Here is a 26,591-nt window from a genome sequence, read left to right as displayed (position 1 = left end):
ACATAACCAATGATCATAACCCACAAACTAAGCAGCAATTTCTGGTTTCTCGCATGCTGTGTGGAGTCTGGAACTAAAGTGTTACCTGCCACTCATCAATCAGTAACCTGAGATTGGAAGATAAAACATTGTGCCCTGACTACTTTGACATTTGGATATCAACAGTGAAATGATTTGAAAGACTGGATCTTGGTAAAAGAGTCAGTTGCTGGGGTATACCTGGGATCTGCTGACATTTGGTTGAGGATCCCTGCTCTATTGCTATTAGTAAACCAGAAGGGTTCTCTTCATGAAGAACTAGCAGTTTTGTGATCATCATTAATTATGTTAACTTTTTGTTCCAAATTTGCCCAATTGTTTTAGATTTTCTCAGTTACAAAGATTCATGAATCTGGACCAATAAACAAGCCTTTGGATTAGAAAGTGAGGTCTGCAGATGCTGGAGATCAAAGTTGAAACTTTATTGCTGGAACAGCACAGCAGGTCAGGCAGCATCCAGGGAACAGGAGATTCGACGTTTCGGGCACAGGCCCTTCTTCAGGAATGAGCAGAGAGTGTTCAGCAGGAGAAGATAAAAGGTAGGGAGGAGGGACTTGGAGGAGGGGCGTTGGAAATGTGATAGGTGGAAAGAGGTCAAGGTGAGGGTGATAGGTCGGAGTAGGATGGAGGCGGAGAGGTCAAGAAGAAGACTGCAGGTCAGGAAGGCGGTGCCGGGCTGGAGGGATTCGGCTGAGACAAGGTGGGGGGAGGGGGGATGAAGAAACTGGTGAAGTCCAAGTTCATCCCCTGTGGTTGGAGGGTTCCCAGTCGGAAGATAAGACGCTCCTCCTCCGACCGTCGCGTTGTTGTGGTTTGGCGGTGGATGAGTCCAATGACCTGCATATCCTCGGTGGAGTGGGAGGGGGAGTTGAAATGCTGTGCTACAGGATGGTTGGGTTGGTTCGTCCGGGTGGCCCAGAGGTGCTCTCTGAATCGCTCCGCAAGTAGGCGGCCTGTCTCCCCAATATAGAGGAGGCCACACCGGCTGCAGCGGATGCAGTAGATGATGTGGGTGGAGGTGCAGGTGAATCTGTGGCGGATATGGAAGTTTCCTTTGGGGCCTTGGAGAGAAGTGAGGGGGGAGGTGTGGGCGCAAGTGTTGCACCTCCTGCGGTTGCAAGGGAAGGTGCCGGGAGTGGAGGTTGGGGTCGGTGGGGGGTGTGAATCTGACAAGGGAGTCGCGGAGGGAGTGGTCTCTACGGAAAGCTGATAGGGGAGGGGAGGGAAATATATCCTTGGTGCTGGGGTCTGTTTGGAGGTGGCGGAAGTGACGGCGGATGATGCGCTGTACATGGAGATTGGTGGGGTGGTAGGTGAGGACCAGTGGGGTTCTGTCCTGGTGGCGGTTGGAGGGGCGGGGCTCAAGGGCGGAGGAGCGGGAAGTGGAGGAGATGCGGTGGAGGGCACCGTCGACCACGTCGGGGGGGAAATTGCGGTCCTTGAAGAAGGAGGCCATCTGTGTTGTACGTATTTTGAACTGGTCCTCCTGGGAGCAGATGCAGCAGAGACGAAGGAATTGGGAGAATGGGATGGCGTTTTTACAGGGGGCAGGATGGGAGGAGGTGTAGTCCAGGTAGCTGTGGGAGTCGGTTGGTTTGTAGTAGATGTCCGTGTTGATTCGGTCGCCTGAGATAGAAACAGAAAGGTCTAGGAAGGGGAGGGAGGAGTCCGAGACTGTCCAGGTGAATTTGAGGTCGGGGTGGAAGGTGTTAGTGTAGTGTAGTGTAGTGTAGTAAGCCTTTGGATTACTAATGCAGCAACATTGCGATTTTGCACTATGCCCCTAATTGTGAAAAAGGCAACCTCTGAATAGAAAGTTTCAGAGCCATGGTCAAAAGTATTCCTCAAACGCATGCCACACTCACTGTATGTTCTGTCTCAAATCAGTCATATACTGCATTTTACAATGATAGTTTCAAAATTAAATTTTTGATTGAATTAATACTAACTCTTACGGCTGTTCCAAAGTCTAAACATTTGCTCCCTGTTTCCACTGGTTATCTTTGGACTTAGCCCTTCAAATGGAGGTCACGTCTTTAGCTTTTATAGTACTGAACACGGTGAAATAATTTGCCATAGCTATAATTTAGAGTCCTTATAGCATCCTTAGAACAGGAAGAGAGTAATTTTATGACTTAAGCAGTTACTGGCAAGCCTTTTGTAATAAGTATTATAAAATTCTGTGTTTCTTCTCCCTGCCCCTCACCCTTGTGTTTTCCAGGTTTCTGAGCACAGCATGAGCTGCATGTTGCAGGCGACCAATGTGGCCAAAGGGGATTCTCAACGTTTTGTCCAGTTTGAATGATAACCCGAGACATCATGGATAGCCCACCCAAACTGACAGGGGAAACATTGATTGTGCATCACATTCCCCTCGTTCATTGCCAGGTCCCAGACAGAAAGTGCTGTAGCATGGGCAAAAGACCCAACCCATTCTACCATACCGATTTGGGAATCACAAGAACTACATCACTGCCAGAAAGGGACCTGCTTCAAAAGGACACATTACTATACAGCAGTTTAATTCAGGCTTCTTGTTTACCTCCTGGGGTACCACATGAAACTGAAGGTAGACTACCAGACTCAAAAGAAACCAACACGAGTGAACTGCACAATTCATTAATTTTGAATGAAAATAATGAGCAGGAAAACTCCAAACACAGTTCCTTTCATCCGCAGAACAGCAACATTAATAATTCACCATTTGTTCTTCACGAACAGCCATTTCACCTCCATGGTGCTGAAACCAGCACAAAACAATGGAGCTCCAATATTAGGCAAGGAATTATTGAAAGTCAAGAGGAACAAACCCATAAATGTGATGCTAAGAAGTCAAATAGAACCATCACATCAAGACCAGCATCAGCTGACCTAATAGAGCTATCGATATGCAACTGTGCTCATGATAGCACATCAACCTTATTCTTTGATTGCAACCAAGGGTTGGAGAACACCCAAGATGGAGTGTTCAGTAAACAAGATTTACTAGACAGCAGAAAGTGCAGTTGCTCTAGCTTAGATATCCAGCAAAGCAGAAGTTGTGTTTTTTCTGATCAGTCTGAGATAGATAATCAGCATATGACTTACAACAGTGACTCCTCATGTAACAGCTCAGATGGCGTACTGGTCAACTTTACTGCAATCTACAATAAAATGAAAAACCAGTCAAAGTCTAACCTAAGTTCAGATAACATGTCGCATGATTCTTCATATTGCAGTCACTCAGAAATGGGTGCATTCTATTTGGACCTTCATTCATCACCTAGTGAGCCAAAGAATTCATGTGATATTCACAATGCTGATAATGCCATGCAAACCTGTCTGTGCCACCAGCAGTGTTCACCAGCTGTTGATGACAACTGTAATTCTTACCACCTACCATGTGAAAACTTGCCCTGTTCTTCTGAAAATTCAGATTATACTGCATGTTTTCAAAGTCAAGCAAGACTAGTTGTTGCCACACAAAATTATTACAAATTAGTAACTTGTGACCTATCTTCTCAGTCAACACCAAGCCCTGCAGGGTCTTCAATAACAAGCTGCTCAGAAGATCACGCAAAGAGTATAAGTCCAAGTCAACCTACAGAGTATTACCTCTTCCGGCAACCAGAAGATAAGAATGACATTGATCAATGTTTTCAAGAGAAACCAGCACCGGAGGCCACTGAAGATCTCATTGAAGGTCAAGTGTATGTGAATGTTGCTTCAAATACTTCCGGCAGGCAAAGATCAAGGAGCTATGATCGTAACTTAGATAAGAGCCCATCCCCTAGGTTGGGCTCATTGGAACGCATGTATAGCTGTCCAGGCAAGCTAAGTGACAGTCATACAGGAACATCCCAGAGATCACCACCAAGGCGTGTAACCTCATTTGCTGAAATTGCTCGAACTAGAAAACGAAGTGGGAACTCGCCACCACTCAAAACCAGCGGAGATTCTTCAATTGAGTTCTCCCCGATATTGGAAAATCAGAAAGAAAATAATGTTTTTGTTTATTTAGATGAAGAGCGCTGCCATAATCTGTCTGGCAGGTCCTCCCCAAAAATGGACTTAACAACGTCCTGCGCTGCACCTTTTATTCATCGTTTCAATAACAAAAATAGTAATGCAAGTCTGCATGATAGAGCTCACTTTGAAGGGTATGGACCTTGTTACAATGGGGAAGATGGCAGGAAACTAGAATCAGTTAACCCACTCCATCAACAAATTAAAAAGAATGCATCTTTTGACAGCAATACAGAAGGTAAGATAGTGCCAAACTCTGAGAACAGTCTAAAATAACCATTGCATTATATCACTTTTTAATCGTGGGCACTTTGTTGTAATGCCAACTTTCTGGACTTCTATCTTTTTAACATTTTTTCTTAAACTCCCATGTTTTGGATTTTGTGTGCTCTTCCATTTGACATAAGGGTCAGCACCAAGTACTTGCATGTAAGGTGAAACTGATTAAAACTTCCCTACTTCAACATGTGGATATGGCTTAATTCCAGTATCTATTGGTGTTTCCATACTTGGCCATCTTTTGTTTACCTGTACTAACTCTTTTGTGACCAATTCTGTAGGAAACATTATGTCTTTATTCAAGAACTAAATTGAAACTAACAATTCTTTATCCATGTGCAATCCATGGTAGTATTTTCTAGATATGAAATTTGATGTAATATTACTATGAGTAGTGGTGGTTGTAAAAGTAGTGTTAATGTTCTGAGCAGGTTCATCTCATCTGTTCCTGAAAATCTTCCATCAGTAATCATGCCATGAACATGAAACTAATGACTCTTTATGCACTTTGCTAATAAGAAACAAGCAGTCTAATGCTAATGTAACTAATAACCTAGAGAAAATGAGTTCAAACCCTTATAGTTATGGAATTTTGAAATTCATAAAAGAGAACTGGAAACGTATTAGTATGTCATTAAAAAAAAACGGATTCACTCAGTCCTTTTAGGGAAAGAAACCTTCAGTATTATCCAGTCTAGCTGATCTTTGATTCTAAGCTTGCCTTATCTTTTATTCATGCTTGCGATGTGGGTGTTGCTGCTGAGCCAGCATTTATTGTCCATTTCTAGTTGTCCTTGAGAATGTGGTGGTGAGCTGTCATCTTCAACTAATGTAATCCTTTTTTAAAAATATACTCGTGAGACATGAGTGCTGGCTAGCCAGCATTTATTGCCCATCCCTAGTTTCCCTGAGTGGTGAGCTCGAGAGTGTGGTGCTGGAAAAGCACTGCAGGTCAGGCAGATTCCGAGAGCAAGAGAATCGACATTTCAGGAAAAGCCCTTCATCATTTTCCTGATGAAGAGCTTTGCCCAAAACGTTGATTCTCCTGCTCCTCGGATGCTGCCTGACCTGCTGTGCTTTTCCACCATCACACTCTTGACTCTAATCTCCAGCATCTGCAAACCTCACTTTCGCCTTGAGTAGTGAGCTGCCTTCTTCAGTGTCAGAAGACTTACTAAATTGTTCTGGGATTTTGATGCAGCAACATTGAATGGCAATGCATATCCAAGTCAGGATGGTGAGTGGCTGCAGTGATGATGGTGTTCCCAAGTACCTGTTGCCCTTTCCCTTCTGGTGGTTGTGGGTTTGGAAGGTGCCGACTAAGGAGCCTTGGAGAATTTATGCAGTGCATTTTATAGCTGTCATATGTTGCTGCTACTGAACATTAGTGGTGGAAGAAATGAAAATTTGTAAATTTTCCAATCAAGTGGACCGTGATTCTGGGGATCTCCTGAAAGAGGCTAAGATGGATCATCCACATGACACTTTTGGCTGAAGATTGTCATGAAGGTTTAAGTGTTACCTTTTTCATCGATGTGCTGGGCTTCCCTATTATTTTTGACATTTGGGATGTTTGTGGAGTCTTCTCTTCTAGTGAGATGTTTAATTTTCCATCACTACTCATGACTTGATGTACCAGGACCACAGAACCTAAATTTAATCCATTGGTTGAGGAATCCCTTAGCTCAATCATTTGCTGCATGTGCTGTTTGACATGCACGTAGTCCAGCTTTGTAAGTTCATGAGCCATTTTTACTAATGCCTGGCATGCCCTCCTGTATTCTTCATTGAACTAGGGTTCATTTTCTAGTTTAATGGAAGTAGTAGAGTTGATGATATACCAGACCATGAGACTGCATATTGTATCAACAGCTCCTTATGGTCCGCACCACGTCATGGATGTCCAGTCTTGAGAAATAGGAACAACAGTGGTCCATTCAGCCGTTCCTTAAGTCCAGTTTCCTGCCTTTTCTCCATAACAGTTGATTCCCCTCCTGACCAAGAATCTATTTTAGCCTTAAATATATAAAAGGACTCTGCACCCACAACATTCTGTGACAAGGAGTTCCACAACTCTCCACCAGCTGAAAGATGAAATTTTTCTTTATCTCAGTCTTAAATTGGCATCCCTTTATTCTGAGACTGTGCCTTTGTGTGCATTTTCTCCCAGAATGGAAACGTCCTCTCAGAATTTACCTTGTCAAGCCCCTTAAGAAGGGGAGAAAGTGAGGACTGCAGATGTTGGAGATCAGAGCTGAAAATGTGTTGCTGGAAAAGCGCAGCAGGTCAGGCAGCATCCAAGGAACAGGAGAATCGACGTTTCGGGCATAAGCCCTTCTTCAGGGCTTATGCCCAAAACGTCGATTCTCCTGTTCCTTGGATGCTGCCTGACCTGCTGCGCTTTTCCAGCAACACATTTTCATGCCCCTTAAGAACTCTATATGTTTCAATTCCAATGAGTAGAGTCCCATACCTGGGATCATCCTAGTGAAGTTGCCTCCAATGAAACAGCATCTTTCCTGAAATAAGGGGAACACAGTTGCTCTCAGTTCCTCAGATGTGGTCTCATCAGCACATTATACAGTTGCAGTAAAACTTCTCTACTCATACTCATACCCCTTGAAATAAGGGCCAACATTCCATTAGCCTTCCAATAACATGACAGAAGATATTCTCAATGTGAAAGCAGGACTTTATTTCCACAGGACTGTGTGGTGGTCCCTCTTAGTTATACCACCATAGACAGGTGCATCTGTCACAGGTAGATTGGTGAGGATGAGATCAAGTATGATTTTCCTTCTTGTTGGTTCTCTCACCATCTGTCACAGACTCACTCTAGCAACCATGTTCTGTAGGTCTTAACCACTGTGGTGAGTAGTGGTGCTACTGAGCCACTCTAGGTAGTGGACATTGAAGTACATTCTGCACCCTTGCTACATTCGGTGCTTCCTGTTCAACAGGGATGAGAACTGACTCATCAGCTGAAGGGAAGCTGTTCATGGTGATCAGCTATTTCCTTGCCCATGTTGCCATGCGACTTTGTGTAGTCAGGTATTAATGTTGAGGATTCCGAGGAAAGATTCCTTCCTAAAGTGTCATCACCTCTGCTGGGTTTACCTTACTGGTGGACCAGATCGATACAGAGATGGCGATGACGTTTTCTGGGTATGACCGTGTGAGACTGTTGCTTGACTAACCTGCAATGTTAGCATTAGCCCCTGCATGTTAAAAAGGAAGAGAGTGCAGAGTTGTGTTTGTGTGGTCATTTCTGGTACTGTAGTTGATGCCACATGGTCTATCCAGTTTCATTTCTTTGCTTCATTTCTGGCAGTTGATACAACTAAGTGTATAAGGAAACCAAGACAGAGGGAGTTCAGTTCTGTCAAATTTGAAAGGAGTAAGGTGAGGCTGGATGGCCTCTAGAATAGAATCCCTACAGTGTGGAAACAGGCCATTTGGCCCAACAAGTCCATGCTGACAGCCCGAAGAGTAACCCACCCAGACCTATTCCCCTACCCTATTACTCGACATTTTATCCCTCACCAATGCAACTCAACATTCCAGGTTATAGAATCTTCAGGCAAGGTGGGGAAGGGTGGAAAAACAGAGGGAGAAACAGTATCTTGCAAGGGTCTTCAAATGAGACTTTAAAATAAAATGGGGGCAGACATTTGTGGGAGTGTCTTATTGGCCTACAAACAATCAGTGGTGATAGAGAATTCACTGAGGTGTATAAAAATAGTAGTAATAAGGTAATAATAATATAAGAGATTTCAACTTCTCCAACATTAATTTGGATAGCTGTAGTGTAAAGTGTTTAGATAGAGAGGATTTTTTTGAAATACAGAAGTTTTTTTTACAAGAACATGTGTAACGGACAGTGCAGTGCAGTGCAGGACCTAATTCTGGGAAACAAAACTGGACACTGAAACTAGAACAAGGTGGCAGTAGGGGAGCACTTTAGTGATAGTAAATACAATCCAGTTTAAGTTTGTAATGGAAAATGAAAAAGAAAGTCTGCAAGAAATGGTTTTGGATTGTGGGAAGATAAATTTTATTAAAATAAGGCAGGATCTGGCCAGAGTGTCTCACATGTGGTATTGGAGAAAGTTCTGAAGCAGAGAATTAATCTCCACAACCACCTGATGAAGGAGCAGCACTCCGAAAGCTAGTGCTTCCAAATAAACCTGTTGGACTATAACCTGGTGTTGAGTGATTTTTAACTTTGTCCACATGGAGAAGACAGTTTTGATCAGGGTTAGTCAGCATGGCTTTTCAGAGGGAGGTTGATTGAATTTTTCAAGGAGGTCCAAGTGTATAGATGAGGGTAGTACAGTTGATGTAGTTTATATGCATTCAGCAGAATCTTTGACAAAGTTTCACATGGGAGGCTGATTAAAAAAGGTAAATGCACATGGGACCCAGGTAATTTGGCAAGTTAAGTTGGATCCAAAATTGTGGCAGGAGACAGAGGGTGGTGGTAAGAGACTATTTATGTTACTGAAGTCCATTGTGCTGTGATGTATACCAAGTATCAGTACTAGATCCCTTATTCTTCATGAATTAAAAATGTACAAACAATATGCTTGAAAATATGGGGGGAGTTATGAGAAGGTTTGTGGATAACATAAATATTGGCTGGGTGGTCAACACTTAAGAAGAAGATCTTGGATTACAGGAGTATGTGGACTGGTTGGTCAAGTGGGTAGATGAGTATAAAATGGAATTTAATCCTGAAAAGTGAGGTGATGCACTTTGTGCGCGCCCTTGTCTTGTTACTTTTTTAATGAATGGCAGCTCACTGGGAAGCTCATAGGAAAGAGGGATTTTGGGGTGGTTAAGGCATACAGGACACTTGCTTTTATCAATGATGGCATAGATTATAAAAGCAGGGAGATTATGTTGGAGCTGTAAAGAACTTTGGCTAGTACTCAGCTGGAGTACTGTGTGCAGTTCTGGTATCACACTGTAGGAAGGATGTGATTGCACTGGAGAGAGTGCAAATGAGATTCACCAAGATTGAGCACCTTAGCTATGAAGAGAAGCTGGATAGTCTTGGGTTGTTTTCTATGGAGCAGAGAAGGCTGAGGAGGGACATGACCAGGGTAGATAGGAAGTAGCCGTTCTGGAGTCACTTGCTAGTCAGGCCAAGCAAGCACAGTAGTTCCCTTTCCCAAAGAACATTGGTGAACCAAATGGATTTTACGTGAGTATTAGTGAGACTTTAATTTGAGTCCCCAGAACCTTAGTTGGGTCTCTGGATTACTTGTCAAAATGTGTGGTGCTGGAAAAACACAACTAGTCAGGCAGCACCTGAGGAGCAGGAAAGTTGATGTTTTGAGCATAAGCTCTTATGCTCAAAAGGTCAACTCTCCTGCTCCTTGTGTACTACCTGACTAGCTGTGCTTTTCCAGAACCACACTGTTTGATTCTGATCTCCAACATCTGCAGTCCTACTTTCTCCTTTCTGGATTACTAGTCCAATGAAAATTTAAATTGAAATGTTGAATCTTAACTACCTCCTGAATGCCAGTTCAAACTACAGCTTAAGAATGCTTTTGCCAGCGACACCAACTTCCAAGAACAAGTTAATAAATTTTACTTAAAAGTTTAGTCAACAGAATCTATAGTGAATTAAATTTAGCAAACATCTCAAGATTCTTTTTACAGTGGGATGGGTGATAAGAGAAAATAATTAAAGAAATTAATGACATGCCATGGTTGTTGGAGTGCAGCCCAGGTGACTAAAAGATTGGTTGAAAAGTTACATCTTGTGAAGATTTTCATAGATAAGAAGACTGAAGATTTTCAAAGGAGGCTAAAGATTTAGCTAAGCAAATTCAGAAAGTATAGCTGATATAGTTGACAGCCCCATTCCCAATGTGAGATTAAAAATGCCAAAGGCAAAATAAAGGGATAGAAAGTTAGTGTAGGTATTAAAGATAGGATAGATGAGATGGTGGAGGGATTTGAAAAATAAGTTCTTTATATTGAAGAGAATGTGACCCATTTCATATTAATGAGGGGTAAACTGAGTCGAAAACTCACGTTAGCCAATTGAATCCTGTGCATGGTAAATCCTGGACATGTCAAAAATTATGCTGGATGAAGGGTGCAAAACCAACAAAGAGTATTGAGGAAACTGAATTCGGAAATGACAAAAACATGAGTAAATGTGGTAGCTTCAGTGAGGCTGAGGCAGGGCTGGAGAATGGTAATGTTTCAGGTATGGAAATAACTGGACTTCTTGTTAAGAGGATCTGCTGTGGGTGTAATAGGATATGAAAATTTACATTGTCTGGTCTGAACAAGTCGGTGAGAAGATGGTGCCATTTAAAAGGAAATGAATTTTTGTGGTAGGAGCAGAAATGTCAGACTTCCTGATACTTTGCCAAAGAAAATCAGAATATTCATTATTTGATTTTGGCAAGCAGTCTGATAATGAGGTAATGATGAGGTTGAGGAACGAATTGTAAGGTATTGTGTGGTGTCAGAGGCACATAAGCAGACAACCAGGTGTAGTAAGTTATGCCAGTGCAGATGATACCATTTATGATTGTGGCCAGGAGAGTTTTGCTTATGTGTACAGTAGAAGCCAGACTGAAGTGCTTTATGAATCTCAAAAGAGTTGTTTTGAGAGGGTGGAGGAATGGGGAAGAAAGTTAAAAAATCATAGCTGGAATGGGTTAAAGATGAAGGAAGATGAAGTAATTTATATAAGAACATTGTTTGCTATCTGATGTTTTGTAACATTGTGAAAGTCTTCTCGACCCTTGATGTCAAATGAAATTCAGGAAAGCTTTATTTTTTTCCATGGTATCATTAAGTGGTGTTAATTGCAATTGAGACTCATAGAAAATTGGTTAATAGATAGGAAAAGAAGAGTCTGAAGAAATTTGTCTTTTTCTGAATGACAGCAGTAACTAGTGGGTTACCACAGGAATTGGTACTGGGACCTCAGCTATTCACAATATATGTTAATAATTTAGATGAGGGAAAGAAATGTAATTTCTGAAAATTTGAAGATGACACAAAGCTGTAGGGAAGGGTGAGTTGTGACAATACATAGGTGTAGCAGTATGATTTGGACAGACTGAATAAGTAGGCAAATACATAGGTACAATATCATGTTGGGAAATGTGAGATTATCCATTTTTGGTAACAAAAATAGGAAGGCACATTATTATATGAATGACTGACTGTAAATTGTGAGGGGAATGTTCAACAAAACTTGGACGTCCTTGTGCACCAGTGACAGAAAGTTAGTGTGCAGATGCAGCAGGCAGTAAAGAAGGCAAATTGTATGTTGGCCTTCATACTGAGAGGATTCAAGCACCTGAATAAGGATGTCTTGCTGCAGTTTTTACAGGGCATTGGTGAGGCCACATCTGAGTATTATGTGCAGTTTTGGTCTCCTGATCTGAAGAATGATGTTCTTGCTGTTGAGGGAGTGCTATGCAGATTTACCAAATTAATTCCTGGGCTGGCAAGACTGGCATATGAGGGGAGATTGAGTTGCTTAGGATTGTATTCATGAGAGTTTAAAAGCATAAGAAGAGGGGATCTCATAAAAACCTATACAATTCTAACAGGACTAGACTGATTAGATGCAGGAAGGATGTTCCCAAATCAGGGGTCATAGTTCAAGGCTTAGAGGTAAACCCTTTAAATCTGAGATGAGAAATTTCTTCACCCAGAAAGTGATGAGTTACTGTCACTGAGGCCAAAACATTGTGTTTTCAGGGAGGAGATAGATACCATTATTGTGACTAACGGGATCAAGGAATATTGGGAAAGGGGTGGTATTAAGGTATTGGGCTCGATGATCACCCATGATCATAATGAATGGTGAAGCAAGTTCAAGGGGTTGAATGGCCTCATGTTTTTGTGAAAGGCAATTTGCATTGCATTATGGTGGCGATATTGTGGGAACATGTAGAACATGAATACTCTTAACAACTAAGTATCAACAGTGTCTGGAGTAGAGAATTCTAAAGGTTCATTGCCCACCAGGTGAAGATATTCTTAACTTGTCAGAAATGGGTACTCCTTATGTTGACAATATATCCCCAAGTTCCAGTCTCTTCAGATGGGGAAGCAACCTTTCAATATGTACCCTGTCCAGCCCTCTCAAAATCTATATGTTTCAACAATATCATTCCTCATTCCACTGAACTCCTGAGAATATAGGCCTTTTTTTTGTAACTGTCCTCGGAAGACTGTCCTATGTTCCCATCCAGTGAACCTTCCTTGCAAGTATGTGCTTCTTTGCATTAAGTACCAAAACTGTGCACATTGTTCCACATTTGGTCTTCCCAAAGTCTAATATAATTTCAGCAAGATTTTCTTACTCTTAACATTTGCCTTCCTAATTCCTTGTTGTTCCTGCATGTTAACTTTCTGTGCTTCCTGCACAAGGTCACCCAAATCCCTGAATACAAACACTTACTTCTCACTTTTTAAAGTTAGCTACTTTGCAAGGAAGAATGGAAAAACAAAAACATTTTTAAAAGTGAGAAACAAGTTGGTGTTCAGAGAGATGTGTAGTAAATGCGCATGTATAGTAAAATTGTACATCACCTACCATAGAATCATACACTACAGAAGACACCTTTCAGCCCAACAAGTCTGCACTGCCAAATAAAACTATTCTTTCCAGTATTTGCCCCATAGTCTTGAATCTTACAACATTTCAAATGCTCAACAAGTACTCGTCCTTGTTAAAAGCTGTGAAGTTTCCCACCTCAACTACCTTCTCGGCCAGTGCATCTAGATTCCCCCACCACCCACCAGATGAAAAGAGTTTTCCTCAAATCCTCTCTAAACCTCTTGCCTTTCACCTTAAAATGATGCCCCCTTACTAGTGACTTTTTTATCTGAGGGGAATAACTGCTTCTTATCCAACCGACCCATGCCCCTCATAATTTTATACATTTCCATCAGGTCCCATCTCAGCCTTCTATTCTCTAAAGAAAGCAACATGAACTAATCCAGCTTTTTTTCATAGCTGAACTGCTCCATCTTAGACCACATCCTGTGAATCTCCTCTGCATTCTCTCCAGTGCGATCACATTCTTCCTATAGTATGGTGACTAGAATTGATTAGGCGACAGCTGGAGTACTATGTACTAAATTTTGTACAGCTATAACATAATTTCTCTACTATTCTGATTTATACCATGACTGATAAACGCAAGTGTCTGGTATGTCATCTTAACTACCCTATTAATCTGTCCTGTTGCCTTCAGGAATCTGTGGACAAGCACCCAAGATCCCTGTATCCCTCTGAGTTTTCTAGTGGCCTACCATTTATTGAGTACTCCGTTGTTTAGTTGCTTCATCCAAAGTGCATCATCTCACACTTTTCAGCATTACCTCCTTCCCTGGGTTATCTTTACTACCTTTTTTGAAAAGTGGAACCACATTAGCTGTCCTCTAGTCTATAAGATCATAAGAAATAGAAAAAACAGTAGGCAGTTTGACCCCGGAATTTCAAAGCCTGTGCCCACGCCTTCCCCCCTCACCTCCGTCCAAGGCCCCAAAGGTGCCTTCCACATCCATCAAAGTTTCACCTGCACTGGGGGAGACCGAATACCCTCTCGCAGAGCACTTCAGAGAACATCTTTGGGACACCTGCACCAATGAACCCCACCGCCCCTTGGCCGAATATTTCAACTCCCCCTCCCACTCTGCCGAGAACATGCAGGTCCTGGACCTCCTCCATCGTCACTCCCTCACCATCCGACATCTGGAGGAAGAACGCCTCATTTTCCGCCTTGGGACCCTTCAACCCCATGGAATCAATGTGGGCTTCACCAGTTTCCTCATTTCCCCCCCACTCCCACCTTATCCCAGTTCCACCATCCTCATGGCCTCTCCCACTTGTCGATCTTCCTTTCCACCAATCCGCTCCACCTCCTCTCCAACCTATCACCTTTACCCCCACCTCCATCTACCTATTGCACTCCCACTTGTCGATCTTCCTTTCCACCAATCCGCTCCACCTCCTCTCCAGCCTATCACCTTTACCCCCACCTCCATCTACCTATTGCACTCTCAGCTTCTCTCCAGCCACACCCCCCTCCCATTTATCTCTCCACCTCTGAGGCTCCCAGCCTCATTCCTGATGAAGGGCTTTTGCTCGAAACATCGATTTTCCTGCTCCTTGGATGCTGCCTGACCTGCTGTGCTTTTCCAGCGTCACTCTAATCTTGACTCTAATCACCAGCATCTGAAGTACCCACTTCCGCCTAGTTTGATCCCTGAAGCCTGCTCTGCTATTCAATAGACTCATTGCTGATCTTGCATTCCTCATGTCCACTTTCCCCATAACCCTTGATTCTCCTGCTGACCAAGATATTTATCTGGATTAGTAGTGCTGGAAGAGCACAGCAGTTCAGGCAGCATCCAAGGAGCTTCAAAATCGACGTTTCGGGCAAAAGCCCTTCATCATTATTCCTGATGAAGGGCTTTTGCCCGAAACGTCGATTTCGAAGCTCCTTGGATGCTGCCTGAACTGCTGTGCTCTTCCAGCACCACTAATCCAGAATCTGGTTTCCAGCATCTGCAGTTATTGTTTTTACCACCAAGATATTTATCTATCTCAGTTTTAAATATACAAAAGGATTCGGCCCCTTTTTTTGGCAAGGAGTTCCAAAGGTACTCAACCCTTTGAGAGAAGCAATTCATTTTCCTCTCAGTCTGAAATTGGTACTCCTTTCTTCTTAGACTATGCCCTCATATCCTAGACTCTCCCTTGAGAGGAAACATCCTTTCAGTATGTACTCTGCCGAGCCCCTTAAGAATCCTGTATGCTTTAATAAGATCACCTTCTATTCTTCTCAACTTCAATGAGTAAAACACCAACCTGTTTAGCCTTTGGTCATACCAGGAATCATCCTGAACTGTCTCCAATGAAACAATATTTTTATTTAAATAAGCAGACAAAACCTGCTCACAATACTCCAGATGTTGTTTCACCAGCACCATGTACAGTTGAGTAAGGCTTCCCCATTCTTCTACTTCAATCCCCTTGTACATTCCATTAGCCTTCCTGATTACCTGCTGCACCCTTGTACAAGCTTTTGTACTCAAGTCCCCATTGCTGAACAAAGAGACGTTGGAGTGTAGGTTTATAGCTCCTTGAAAGTGGAGCTGCAGGTAGATAGGGTAGTGAAGAAGGCGTTTGGTATGCTTTCCTTTATTGGTCAAAGTATTGAGTACAGGAGTTGGGAGGTCATGTTGCGGCTGTACAGGACATTGGTTAGGCCACTGTTAGCATATTGCGTACAGTTCTGGTCTCCTTCCTATCGGAAAGATGTGGTGAAATTTGAAAGGGTTCAGAAAAGATTTACAAGGATTTTGCAAGGGTTGGAGGATCTGAGCTACAGGGAGAGGCTGAACAGGCTGGGGCTGTTTTCCCTGGAGCGTCGGAGGCTCAGGGATGACCTTATAGAGGTTTACAAAATTATGAGGAGCATGGATAGGATAAATAGACAATGTCTTTTCCCTGGGGTCGGGGAGTCCAGAACTAGAGGGCATAGGTTTAGGATGAGAGGGGAAAGATATAAAAGAGACCTAAGGGGCAACATTTTCACACAGAGGGTGGTACGTGTATGGAATGAGCTGCCAGAGGATGTGGTGGAGGCTGGTACAATTGCAACATTTAAAAGGCATTTGGATGGGTATATGAATAGGAATGGTTTGGAGGAATATGGGCCGGGTGCTGGCAGGTGGGACTGGATTGGGTTGGGATATCTGGTCGGCATGGACAGGTGGGACCGAAGGGTCTGTTTCCATGCTGTACATCTCTATGACTCTATGACTCTTTTCCATTTAATATTAATTTGTTCTTTCATTCTCCCTCCCAAACTGAACAACTTCATACTTCCTGCATCTTACCAACTTTTTGTCCACTTACTTAACCTATCAGTATTTTATTGTACCCCTCTTGCAAACTATCTTTCCACCTATTTTTGTGTTGTCTGCAAATTTGGCTGAAGTATATTCATATTCCACTCCCTGCTGGGAGCACCCATCTTATGGCCCAATGCTTTCTGTGTCTTCAAAACAGTTTATTTTTCCACCTGTATAGATCTGTTGGGCAGAAGGGCCTGTTTCTATGCTGTAAATTGTGTTCCTCAGGGTGATGTCCTGCACCTAGTCATCTTCAGCTGCTTCTTCATCAATGACCTTCTCTCCTCATAAGGTCGGAAGTGGGGATGTTTGTCAATGATTAGGACCATGAAACTGAAGCAGTCCATGTTAGAATGTGACAAAACCTGGATAATATCCACACTTTGGCTGACAAGTGGCAAGTAGTATTTGAGCCACACAATTAACATAGAGTCATAAAGTCCACATATGAACCACCCTCTGTGTGAAAAGAGATGTACAGCATGGAAACAGATCCTTCGGTCTAACCCGTCCATGCCGACCAGATATCCCAACCCAATCTAGTCCCACCTGCCAGCACCCGGCCCATTATCCTCTAAACCCTTCCTATTCATATACCTATCCAAATGCTTTTTAAATGTTGCAATTGTACCAGCCTCCACCGCTTCCTCTGGCAGCTCATTCCATACACGTACCACCTTCTGTGTGAAAATGTTGCCCCTTAGGTCTCTTTTATATCTTTCCCCTCTCACCCTAAACCTATGCCCTCTAGTTCTGGACTCTCCGACCCTAGGGAAAAGACTGTGTCTATTTACCCTATCCATGCCGGTCATGATTTTATAAACCTCTATAAGGTCACCCCTCAGCCTCCGACACTCAAGGGAAAACAGCCCCAGCCTGTTCAACCTCTCCCTATAGCTCATATCCTCCAACCCTGGCAACATCTTGTAAATCTCTTCTGAACCCTTTCAGGCTGTGACCACTACCAATACAAAGCAATCTAACCACCACCCCTTGACATTCAATGGTATTACCATCACTGAATCCCTTACTATCGGCATCCTGGGGGTTACCATTGACCAGAAACTCAACTGGACTTGCCTCATAAATACAGTGGCTGCAAGAGTAGGTCGGAGGCTAGGAATAATGTGGTGAGTAACACAAGTCCTGATTCCCCAAAGTCTATCATAGCGTCCTAGTCATCCAGCACAGAAACAAACCCTTCAGGCCAACTCGTCCATGCTGCCCAAGTTTTGTAAAGTAATCTAGTCCTATTTGCCTGCATTTGACCCATATCCCTCTAAGCCTTTCCTATTCACTTACCTGTCCAAATGTCTCTTAAATGTTGTAACTGTAGCTGTATCTAACTTCCTCAGGCAATTCCACATATGAACCACCCTCTGTGAAAACGTTGCCCCTCAGGTTTCTTTTAAATCTTTCACTTCTCACCTCAAAAATATACCCTCTAGTATTGAACTCCCCTACCCTAGGGAAAAGACCTTTGCTATTCACTTTATCTTTGCTCCTCATGTTTTTATCAATCTCTGTAAAATCACCTCTCAACCTCCTACACTCCAGTAAACAAAGTCCCCACCTATCCACCTATCTTTGTAACTCAAATCCTGAAACCCAGTAGTATCCTTTTAAATCTTTTCTGACCTCACCAATTTAATACTATCCTTTCAATAGTGGGGCAACCAGAACTGTACACAGTACTCCAAAAGTGATCTCATCAACATCCTGCACAATCGCAACATGATGTCCCAATTCCTATACTCCGTGGTCTGAGTAATGAAGGCAAGTGTGCTAAATTCCTCTTAACCATCCTGTCTACCTGTGATGTAACTTTCAAAGAACTGTGTACCTGAACCCCTGAGTCTCTGTATTCAACAACACTACCCAGGGCCGTAACATTAACTATATAAATCCTGCCCTTGCCCATCTTTCCAAAAGGCAACAGCTTGTTTTTATCCAAATTAAACTCCACTTGCCACTCCTCAACCCACTGGTCCAATTGATCAAGTTCACTTTGTAATCTTCGCTGTCGACTATACCACCAATTTTGGTGTCATCCGCAAATGTACTAACTCTGCTTCATAAATTCTCAACCAAATCATTTATATGAATGACAAACAACAGGGGACCCAGCACCGATCCCTGCAGAACTCTGCTGGTCACAGGTCCCCAGTCTGAAATTAGTCACAAGTCAGGACTGTGATAGAATATTCCTCACTTGTCTGGATAGGTGCTTCTCAAAAACACTCAAGAATCTCAATCACACCCGGACAAAGCAGCCTACTTCTTTGGTACTACATCCACATGCATCCACTCCTCCACCACTAATGCTTAGTGGCAGCAGTATGTACCATCTACAAGATGCACGGCAGAAATTCACCAAGAATCCTTCGACAGCCTGTCCAGACCCATGACCACTTTCATCTGGATGGACAAGGCAGCAGATACATGGGAACACCACCATCTTCAAGTCTCTCCCATGCCATTGTGACTTGCAAGTATATTGCTGTTCCTGCAGTGTCACTTGGTCAAAGAATTGGAATATCCTTCCTAATAGCATTGTGGGTCAACGTACAGCACATGGAGTGCAGTGTTCAAGAAGGCATCTCACCACCACCACCTGCAAATGAACATTAAATGCTGGCCAGCCAGTGATGCCCAAATCACATGAGTGAATTTTAAAAATTGTATTATTTGTAGTGCTGCAAGCAGAGCTACTTGGAATAGAGCCATTCATTTACACCACTTAATTATGGTACTCTACCTTCTTAATGCCACTTCATCATGATGTGTATTCTCTTGCCCAAGTTTCTCTTGCCTTAATTTCTCTTGATGCCTTTTCAAAGGCAACCACTGAAGGTACATTATATGGAGCTACTGTTGGTAATTATTGCTTTTGTGTACTTTGCAAGGTGTTATCTGAACCTTATGCAATCTTCTCTCAGCATTGGAACTGTCTGTTGAATATTAACTGTATGCAATGTTGTATTTCTTTTTTAATTTGACTGTGCTCACATTGAGAAGATAATACACAAGGATAGACGTAGAATTGTCATTTTCAACACTGTTTTAGTTTTGCTATGTTGAATCAATTTTTCCTTGCACTTTATCTTTATCTTCTTTTAATTGTTGCTTTTTCTGTAACTCCTGTTAAATAATGCATTTCTAAAATAACTCATGTTTCTGACACTTAGAAGAAGCAATCTACCTGTCTGGCTTTAGCTGATGTTTTTGGTTTTATTCATCTGATCCCTCTATCCTTTGTCTACTCATGGTAATGTAGGTGATGGATCAGAAGCCAATGCAGTTATCCGTTACAGTAAAGAACAACGCCCAACTACATTGCCTATTCAACCATTTATTCTGCACCACCCATTGAGCAAACAAATTCCCAGGGTTCGTCCACTGCAGAACCATAGTGCATCTTCTGTTTCATATATGTACAGTATTCCAAGTAGTCAGCTGACAACAAATGGACATTCAAGTGGTACATCTAGTTCTTCTGGTGGTATGGTGTCGTTGGAAAATATAGCGACAGTAGGCAAGTCACAGAATGGATTCAATGCAGATGAGAATGAGAAACAGAGGAACTCTTCTCCCATAAATGAGTACTGTTCACGGAGGCCTGTACCAGACGCAATTAGGCCATCACCATTGGGCAGTTACTCACCAGTGAGAAATGATGCATGTATCTTGGAGAATGGAAATTCATCATCTGCTGTGTCACCAGAAAGAAATTATGGAATCCACCCCCCAAGAAGTAGATCATGTCCTTTATCTGCAAATCTCGTTTCAGTTCAATCTTCCCCAGTAAAAGGTGCTGTTTCACCCATCAAAACTCATCTTCAACATATTAGAGATGAAAGAAAGAGTCCTAAGGAAGCTCCAAAGAAAGAACAAGGGAATTTTCAAACTGGACAGAGCTCCAGCTGTTGTTCCCATCAAATTGTATTGCCAATATCTGCTAATGTAACAGGAAATGGTGTCAGCAGCCATCTGGAACATCACAAGGATAACCAAGGCAGAAGTGGAAAAGCTGCACTACTTAACCATGTGGCATCAGGCTTCACATCTGGTAAACACTGACTTATTTTGTTAAAAGTAACTAAATGGATTGGAGCTATAATTGCCATTATCTGAAATATTTCATTGACTACGAGGGTATATTGCTTGTAATCAGTAATGTAATTGGATTAGATTTCACCTCCGTTCAACCTCACACTACTTGCTGAAAGAAGCAAGATTTCATACAAGAAAAATAGAAAATCAAGATCTTGGCATGATTAAATTCTAGTAATAGGCATTTTCTTTCTCTTGTCCTGATTTTTCACTCTGATACACACATTAGCACGTCATGTTGGTTGCTTCCTCATTTGTAGAATTAGATTGTCTAGTTCATAGATGTCTTTATAGACTCTTGTTGAGAAGATCAAAGAAGTGATGTTTAAAGGTATCAACCATAAAGAAATCAGCTTTAAACCATATGCTGGCGGAAGTATTCCAGGATACTAATGGCAATTGTAGCTCACCTACTTGCAGAAATTTTATGATTCTAATTGGGTGGCATGATGGCTCAGTGGTTAGCACTGTTGGCTCACAGTGCCAGGGACCAGGGTTCAATTCCACCCTTAGACGACTGTCTGTATAGAGTTTGCACATTCTCCCCATGTCTGAGTAGGTTTCCTCCAGTTGCTCTGTTTTTTTCCTGCAGTCCAAAGACGGGCAGGTTAGGGTGGGGGGTGGGCCTGGGTGGGATGCTGCTCAGAGAGTTGGTGTGGACTTGATGGGCCCAATGGCCTGCCTCCACATTGTAGGGATTCTATGATTCTAATTGGTATTAAAATCTGGAAGGAGCCTCACTTCTGGAAGCAAAGAGGCAGACCAAAATTAAAGTACAGGTTAATGAAAATTAAATTCTTATTACACGGTAGATTTGGTTTTCCAGTCATTGGAAGAGGATCTTTTGAAAGAAAAATACCTGAAACGAGGAAAGGCAAGTCAAGTGAAGTTTTTTAAACTTGAGTTAAAACAATGTTACGAGTGTACCAATAACTTCAGATTAGGAAGCTATGTAGTCATTCTATAAACTTGAACAATATCCTATAATGTTTTCTAATGAAATTGTGATTTTATAGTTTTAATACAAAATCTTGGAGTAGAATATTTTGAATATTATATAAGCATTCTTGAATGTGCGTTTAAATCACAAAATCTTTCTGACTCTTCTAAGTTTTTCATCTACTGTACTTTCTAGCTAATCACATTGCACCTCTGACACTCAAATGGAGAGAATATCGCAGAAGAAATCCCCTTGGTCATGACCGTATAAAAGGATTTGGCTGTAATTTGGAGCCTAAACAGTCAGGTCCTGGGATGATCAAGAAGAAAACATATCTGGAATTTTCTGGCAAAAGTGGTGTTAGCCATATTCGCTCAAGGCTATATGGTGCAGTTTTGTTTCATGCTTCTGGAATATATCGCCATATAGTTTGTAAAACTACTTTAATCTTATTTATTTCTTGATATCTTTTGCCCAAGTACCTTTGCTTAATACATTTCCACTGTACTTTTCTTTCTGTCTACTACTTTTGGCTGTTGAAAATATCAGTTTGGAGAGAGAGAGAGAGAGAGAGAGATATATATATATATATATATATATATTGCTTCATTGTGATTTTAGAACCAGGAAGAAGAAATATTTTTAATTTAAAAGAAAACAATATTACTGCTGATTTGTGTGTTGATATGGATGGCATTTAGGTAAGAATTAAGTTCTGTAAGATGTTACTGGGCATTCATTTAACAATAATAACAGTATCAGCACAGGGCAAACAAGTGGCTCAATAGCAGATGTGCCAATATAAGACTTAAGACATAAATGCATTGTCATGAACCCTTAGATATACAATTCCAAGTTGAAACACAAAGGAAGGAATTCCCCAAATACGTTAAGATAATTATCAGGTAAGCCAATTTTGATATCATTCCTAATCCTCAGTTACAATGATGAATGACCAAGAAAAAAACATACTTATGCTCCCAATCAGTCAAAGAATAATTAGAGAAAGCGGCATATCTGTTGCAATAATCCACCAGCAAGCAGAAATTCCTTTTGATACTAAATGCTGTTAATAGCACTTCTGCTCGTCACATTTGCCAAGTGCAGATATCTTTTTCAGGTAATTGGCACAAAACATTCATTTGATCATTGAGTTCCATTTCAAAGGCACTGCTCATGGAATACGTTAAGTGGCACCTGTTTCAGGCAGTTGCCAGATGAACAGTGGTTTTCCTTAAAGTACACCAGAGCACTATATCTGGCTAGAGACAGTACATGGGAAGTAGAAGGTTTATTGTGAAGCATTATTAGTCTGCCCTTTATGACATTCTGTTTTTTTACATTTTTCACAAAGTTAAAGCTTAACATCAGTTTACAAACATACATGAGAAATCGTGGGCAAAGACTGGCTGTTGTATTGACAACTGCTATTAGAATTCTGGATTAGTGGTGCTGGAAGAGCACAGCAGTTCAGGCAAAGCCTTTTGCCCGAAACGTCGATTTCGAAGCTCCTTGGATGCTGCCTGAACTGCTGTGCTCTTCCAGCACCACTAATCCAGAACCTGGTTTCCAGCATCTGCAGTCATTGTTTTTACCAACTGCTATTAGAAATTGTTTGTATACAATGACTCTCATTTCCAATGCTACATGCCCACTATTCCCATGCATTACCTCTATTCCTCATGTAGGGTAGTGGGTGTCATGATAAGACAATTCATACCCCAGATTGAAATGTGGATTGACAGATCATGCTTTGTTGCTAAACTTTAATGAAATGGTCTTTCTTTGAAACACAAGCATGCAATGTTGCAGATTTGGTTTTGACCATAAAACAGAAGTTTCTTACTCAAAACAAATGAAGATAAAATAGATAAACCAAACTATTTACCTAGAATACAAGTTTAAAGATTTCAAAACCTGTGGTAAACTACAATCTTGATAATCCCACAGTACCCATTTATAATATTCAAAGATGGGAGCGAGAATTCCCTTCTTTGTTAGACATCGGGTTTGACATAGCTGTGGCTGTAAATCTGATCACTTCTTACTTAGATTCTGCAATATCTTAGCTTCAAGTAAGCCTTTCAAGGGATTTAGCCATAAGCTTCAGATTGGAACTTTAAAACTAAATTCCTTATACTGAAGAAATCTATTTCTTAACCACTTTAAACTATTAGACCATAAGATATGTGAGAATAGACATAAATACAGCAGAATTAGGCTGTTCAGCCCATCGAGTCTGCTCTGTTATTTAATCATGGCTGATATGCTTCTCAATCCCGTTCTCCTGCCTTCTTGACCCAATCAAGAACCTATCTACCTCTGTCGTAAATTCACTTAATGACTTAGCCTCCATAGCAATTTGCAATAATGAGTTCCACAGATTAGCCACCCTTTGGCTGAAGAAGTACCTCCTCACTGCCAGCATTCTCAAAGATCCATCCCAGCCTGGCAATATTTTTCTACAACCTCTACATTCGGAGATAGCACAGAAGCCTGAACACACGCACTAGCTGATTTTGTAACAGCTTCTACCCTACTGTTGTCAGAATACTGAATGGACTCATAAACTCTTAACATTTGCCTGTACTTTTGTTTTTGGTGCTGCTTGCCTATTATTTACTTATCCAAGCAACTTAACTATATAATCTGCCTTTATTACTTGCAAAACAAAGCTTTTCACTGTGCCTTGGTACATGTGACAATAAATTCAATTCAATTCTGAAGAGTTGTCTCTTCACTCTGAGGCTGTGAGTTCAGGTTCTAGTCTCTCCTACTAATGGCAACATCTTTTCCACATCCACTCTATTTTTCAGTATTCTGTAAGTTTCAATCACATACTACCCATCCTTCTAAACTCCATTGACCACAGATCCAGATTCCTCAACAGCACATCATATTATAAGTTCTTCATTCCCGCAATCACTCTTGTCACCCTTCTCTTGGCCTCCTTCAATGCCAGCTCATCCTTCCTCCGATACCATACCAAAACTGTTCACAATATTCCAAAGTCAGAAGTCATACTACACCAGGTTATAGTCATAGTCATAGAGATGTACAGCTCAAAAATAAACTCTTTGGTACAACTCTTCCATGCTGACCAGATATCCTAACCTAATCTAGTCCCATTTGCAAGCACTTAGCCAATATCCCTCCTATTCATGTACCCATTCAGATGCCTTTTAAATGCTGTAATTGTACCAGCCTCCACCACTTTGGCAGCTTATTCTATACACGCACCACCCTCTGCATGAAAAAGTTGCCCATTAGGTCCCTTTTAAATCTTTCTGCTCTCACCCTAAACCTATGCCCTCCAGTTCTGCAGTCCCCCACCCCAGGATCGAGAGTGTGGTATTGGAAAAGCACAGCAGGTCAGGCAGCATCCGAGGAGCAGGAAAATGGACGTTTCGGGCATAAGCCCTTAAGGGAAAAGACCATGTCTATTTACTCCATCCATATCTCTCATGATTTTATGAACCTCTATAAGATCATCCCTCCGCCTCCAACACTCCAGGGAAAACAGCCCCAGCCTATTCAGCCTTTCCCTATTGCTCAAACCCTCCAACTCTGGCAACATCCTTGTAAATCTTTTCTGAACCCTTTCAAGTTTCACAACATTCTTCCTCTAGGAGGGTCCAACAGATTTACTTGAAATCACAAGCTTTTGAAGAGCTCCTCCTCACCTGATAACCTGTTGGATTATAACCTGGTGCCATGTAATTTCTGACCTTGTTCACCCCAGTCCAACACTGGCATCTCCACATCACTATTCCAAATGCATCTGACCAGAGATTTATATCACCTCAATATTACTTTTTTGCTCTTGTTTTCTAGCCGTGTTGAAATGAATGCTGGTATTGCATTTGCTTTCCTAACTGCCAACTGAATCTGTATGTTAACCTGAACAGAATCCTGATCTGGGACTCCCATGTCCCTTTGTGCTTCAGACTTCTGAAGTCTTTCCCGATTTAGATAATAGTCTTCACCTCTATTCTTCTTACCAAAGTGTATAACCTCACACGTTCCCATATTGTATTTTATCTGCCACTTTTTTTGCATTCTGCTAGCCTGTCAAAGTCCTTCTGCAGCCTCTCTGCTTTCTCAACCCTACCTGTCCCTCCATCTATCTTTGTATCCTGCGCAAACTCAACAATAATACCCTCAATTTCTTCATCCATATCTTTGATATATAATGAGAATTGTTGTGGTCCCAACAAGGAACCTGCAGAACTCCATTAATCACTGGCTGCCATCCTGAAAAGACCCTTTTAATCCTACTCTTTGCTTTCTGCCAGCCAGCCAATCCTCTATCCATGCCAGTACCTTGCCCCTAATACTCTGGGCTCTTCTCCTATTTAGCAGCCACCTGTGTGGCTCCTTCTCAAAGGCCTTCTGGAAATCCAAATACATCACATTTACTTGCTCTCCTTTGTTTCACTTGCTTGTTAGTTCCTCAAAGAATTTTGCTAGTTTTGGCACTCAGCTCTATTTTACCATGCACTTTCAAGAAGTCCACAATCTCATACGTATTAATGGACTTTAAAATCTTACCAAGACCAAGGTCAGGCTGACAGGCCTATAGTTTCTGGTCTTCTGCCCCTCTCTGTTTTTAAACAGGGCTGTTAGATTATCTTCTTTTCTTAGGAGCAAATGTTTACCATCAATATCTTCTATCAAGATTTTGCCAAATACCAAACTGAAACCTAGAAGATTTTTCCCCAAGTTAGAAGAGCTTTCCTTAATCAAAAGATTAAAACAATCAATCTATAACCTTCCAAACTAAAAGGCCAATGCATTTTTTTAACGAGCAAATGAAGTAAACATACTCCCAATGAAAGCAAAATTCTATTATACATCAGGAACTATCTCTTTCATACTGTCTTTAATAGGAATCATCTTGGCTACAGGGTTATTTAGAAGTTAAGCATTGAACCTCTTCAGACACACAGACTAAGCCCATATGCCATTAGCTCAAATCCAAAATCTAAAATAAATGATCTTAAAATATATACTGTTTACTATATACACATCTTATGTAACATAGATGAAATCAAAGATCTTGGTCCAACTTGGGAGAAACATCTCCAAAGTTCTATGATCCTTGAAGCAATTGGGCAAACCCTAGGAGACCGAGTGACAATCCCCAATAATCAAAATGCCTCCAAAATGCTCAGCAGCACCTTCTCAAGTGCTGGTTAAAATGACAATAAATGCTGGCTTTGCCAGGGTTGCCCATATTCCATGATTGACTTTACAAAAGTATTGAGCTGAAAATGTGTTGCTGGAAAAGCGCAGCAGG

General features: G+C 41.7%; 1 protein-coding gene across 8 annotated transcripts in view; it reads left to right on the top strand.

Annotated features, from left to right (window-relative positions):
* rusc2 (RUN and SH3 domain containing 2) overlaps positions 1–26,591 on the top strand; it is a 129,947-nt gene that overhangs the window by 59,260 nt on the left and 44,096 nt on the right. For 5 of the 8 annotated variants that reach the window (XR_006311386.2, XM_043688072.2, XM_043688079.2 and 2 more), the window contains 3 exons: positions 2,261–4,282; positions 19,517–20,308; positions 21,488–21,679. Coding sequence is in view for 7 of the 8 variants with exons in the window: in XM_043688072.2 (XP_043544007.2) it covers positions 2,341–4,282; positions 19,517–20,308; positions 21,488–21,679 (2,926 nt within the window). In the remaining variant the exon portion in view is untranslated. Of the gene's footprint in view, positions 1–363; positions 579–2,260; positions 4,283–19,516; positions 20,309–21,487; positions 21,680–26,591 lie in introns of all 8 variants that reach the window. The other 3 variants (XM_087989400.1, XM_087989392.1, XM_043688120.2) reach the window with 2 other exon arrangements.

Source organism: Chiloscyllium plagiosum, unplaced genomic scaffold (assembly GCF_037043375.1).
Source record: "Chiloscyllium plagiosum isolate Xiang-an unplaced genomic scaffold, Cpla_swu_hap1 HiC_scaffold_1, whole genome shotgun sequence".
Classification (NCBI taxonomy): domain Eukaryota; kingdom Metazoa; phylum Chordata; class Chondrichthyes; order Orectolobiformes; family Hemiscylliidae; genus Chiloscyllium; species Chiloscyllium plagiosum.
The sequence above is the reverse complement of the archived record's forward strand: the minus strand, read 5'-3'. Positions and strand labels throughout refer to the sequence as shown.